This window comes from Notolepis coatsorum (genome assembly GCF_963971535.1).
Source record: "Notolepis coatsorum genome assembly, chromosome: 12".
Taxonomy (NCBI): Eukaryota; Metazoa; Chordata; class Actinopteri; order Aulopiformes; family Paralepididae; genus Notolepis; species Notolepis coatsorum.
In genome coordinates this window covers 106,761,030-106,763,169 of record NC_140176.1, presented here as the reverse complement: position 1 = coordinate 106,763,169, position 2,140 = coordinate 106,761,030, and the positions used below count along the sequence as shown (strand labels likewise).

The 2,140-nt window shown below is 50.4% G+C and overlaps 1 protein-coding gene across 1 annotated transcript in view; it reads right to left on the bottom strand.

Annotated features, from left to right (window-relative positions):
- btc (betacellulin, epidermal growth factor family member) overlaps positions 1-1,802 on the bottom strand; it is a 52,903-nt gene extending 51,101 nt beyond the window's left edge. Inside the window, exon 1 of the mRNA XM_084325978.1 lies at positions 1,649-1,802. Within this exon, the coding sequence (XP_084182104.1) occupies positions 1,649-1,688 (40 nt within the window). The 5' untranslated portion in view covers positions 1,689-1,802. The remainder of the gene's footprint in view (positions 1-1,648) is intronic.
- Between the last annotated feature and the right edge of the window lie 338 nt (positions 1,803-2,140).

The following is a 2,140-nucleotide window of genomic DNA, read 5'->3' as shown; positions in this document are numbered from 1 at the left end:
GCATGTGATAGACTTTAGGGCTCCCTAGACCGGCAAGTAGGGGGAAAATGCGCGCAACGACCAGGAAGGGGAGGGGGGAATTGGCATAACGACTAAATTGGGATGGGAGAAAAATACAGAAAAAGGAGGAGAAAAAGTAGATCACACACACACACTCTCAGGCTGGGTGAGAGAGAGGGGTCATGATGATGTCACAGCTCTCAGGTTGGGTCTCCCAGGCTGGGTGAGAGAGAGGGGTCATGATGATGTCACAGCTCTCAGGTTGGGTCTCCCAGGCTGGGTGAGAGAGAGGGGTCATGATGATGTGTCACAGCTCTCAGGTTGGGTCTCCCAGGCTGGGTGAGAGAGAGGGGTCATGATGATGTCACAACGCTCAGGTTGGGTCTCCCAGGCTGGGTGAGAGAGAGGGGTCATGATGATGTCACAACGCTCAGGTTGGGTCTCCCAGGCTGGGTGAGAGAGAGGGGTCATGATGATGTCACAACGCTCAGGTTGGGTCTCCCAGGTGAGAGAGAGGGGTCATGATGATGTCACAACGCTCAGGTTGGGTCTCCCAGGCTGGGTGAGAGAGAGGGGTCATGATGATGTCACAACGCTCAGGTTGGGTCTCCCAGGTGAGAGAGAGGGGTCATGATGATGTCACAGCTCTCAGGTTGGGTCTCCCAGGTGAGAGAGAGGGGTCATGATGATGTCACAGCTCTCAGGTTGGGTCTCCCAGGTGAGAGAGAGGGGTCATGATGATGTCACAGCTCACAGGTTGGGTCTCCCAGGTGAGAGAGAGGGGTCATGATGATGTCACAGCTCTCAGGTTGGGTCTCCCAGGTGAGAGAGAGGGGTCATGCGGATGCGGAGCTAATGATGCTAATGATGGAGCATCGCCGTCAGTTATGTGATAGTAAAGGGTTAACCTTCTGTCGTGTGGCAGTGAAAGGGTTAACAATGGCTGGTAAATCACAGGAAATATGCACTGCAGCTGTGTGGACTCAATTCAATCATTAACTATCGCTTAGCACTGAAGTCTGCAAACAGTGTGTGTATGCACTGCACGCGCGCACACACACACACACACACACACACACACACACACACACACACACACACACACACACACACACACACACACACACACACACACACACACACACACACACACACACACACACACACACACACACACACACACACACACACACACACACACACACACACACACACACCTATGTGATCCGTGGCTGAAAAGCTGGGAAGGCTGTTACCTTTATTAAGTCACACTGCATGATAGATATTATTACAAATAAAAAAAAGTGAGTCAGCTTTAGATAATAGATAAACAGTTTTAGATAATAAGTTGAGGCTGTGAGTTGACTTGATATTCACACACGAGAATCAACTACAAGGAGCCTAAAGGCGCCTCTGAGGAGGAATGATCAATGATACTCTGGTGATAAAGTCACACCATGGAACAAAATTCCCCTCCTTTGAAACGCCAAGCTCCAAATCATAAACAAGAGATCACAAGGCCTTTGATCTCACAGCTTCATAACTAAACGTGTGGGAAGCCTCCTCTTTGTAGCAGAAGCTCTATGTTTCTTTTTGTTTTAATCTAGTTGGAAACACCATAAACACGGGAGCGAAAGACCTACAGTACCTGTCAGTATCCCCACGTACAGCGTGTGTGCCTTGGCCATCTCTCTCCCCACCAAATCACAAGACTGTCATGTCTGTGACAGTGACAGACAAACACAAGGTCAAATGAGATTAATCCTTTTATCGTCTGGGGTTCTCCAACGACGTCTTGTGGACAGTAGTTGAGTTCATAGTGGATCAGGAACGCTTCACCCAGGCCAGCAGGAGACACACATATAGCCCAAGGTGCCTGCGCCCTGGACTGGGACTGCACTGGAGAGAGAGAGAGAGAGAGAGAGAGTGTGTGTGTGTGTGCGTGTGTGTGTGTGTGTGGAATAGAAAGGGGTGGGACCGAAACCTAACTCCACCCCCCCCCCCCCCCCCCCCCCCCCCCCCCCGCTCCCTCCACCTAAAGAGGAACTCCGGGTCTGTCTCGGTCGGAATTCACATTCATTCAAATCCAGAAGAGGTTCTTTGCATATTTGTGTGACATGTGAAAAACTATATCAGCAAA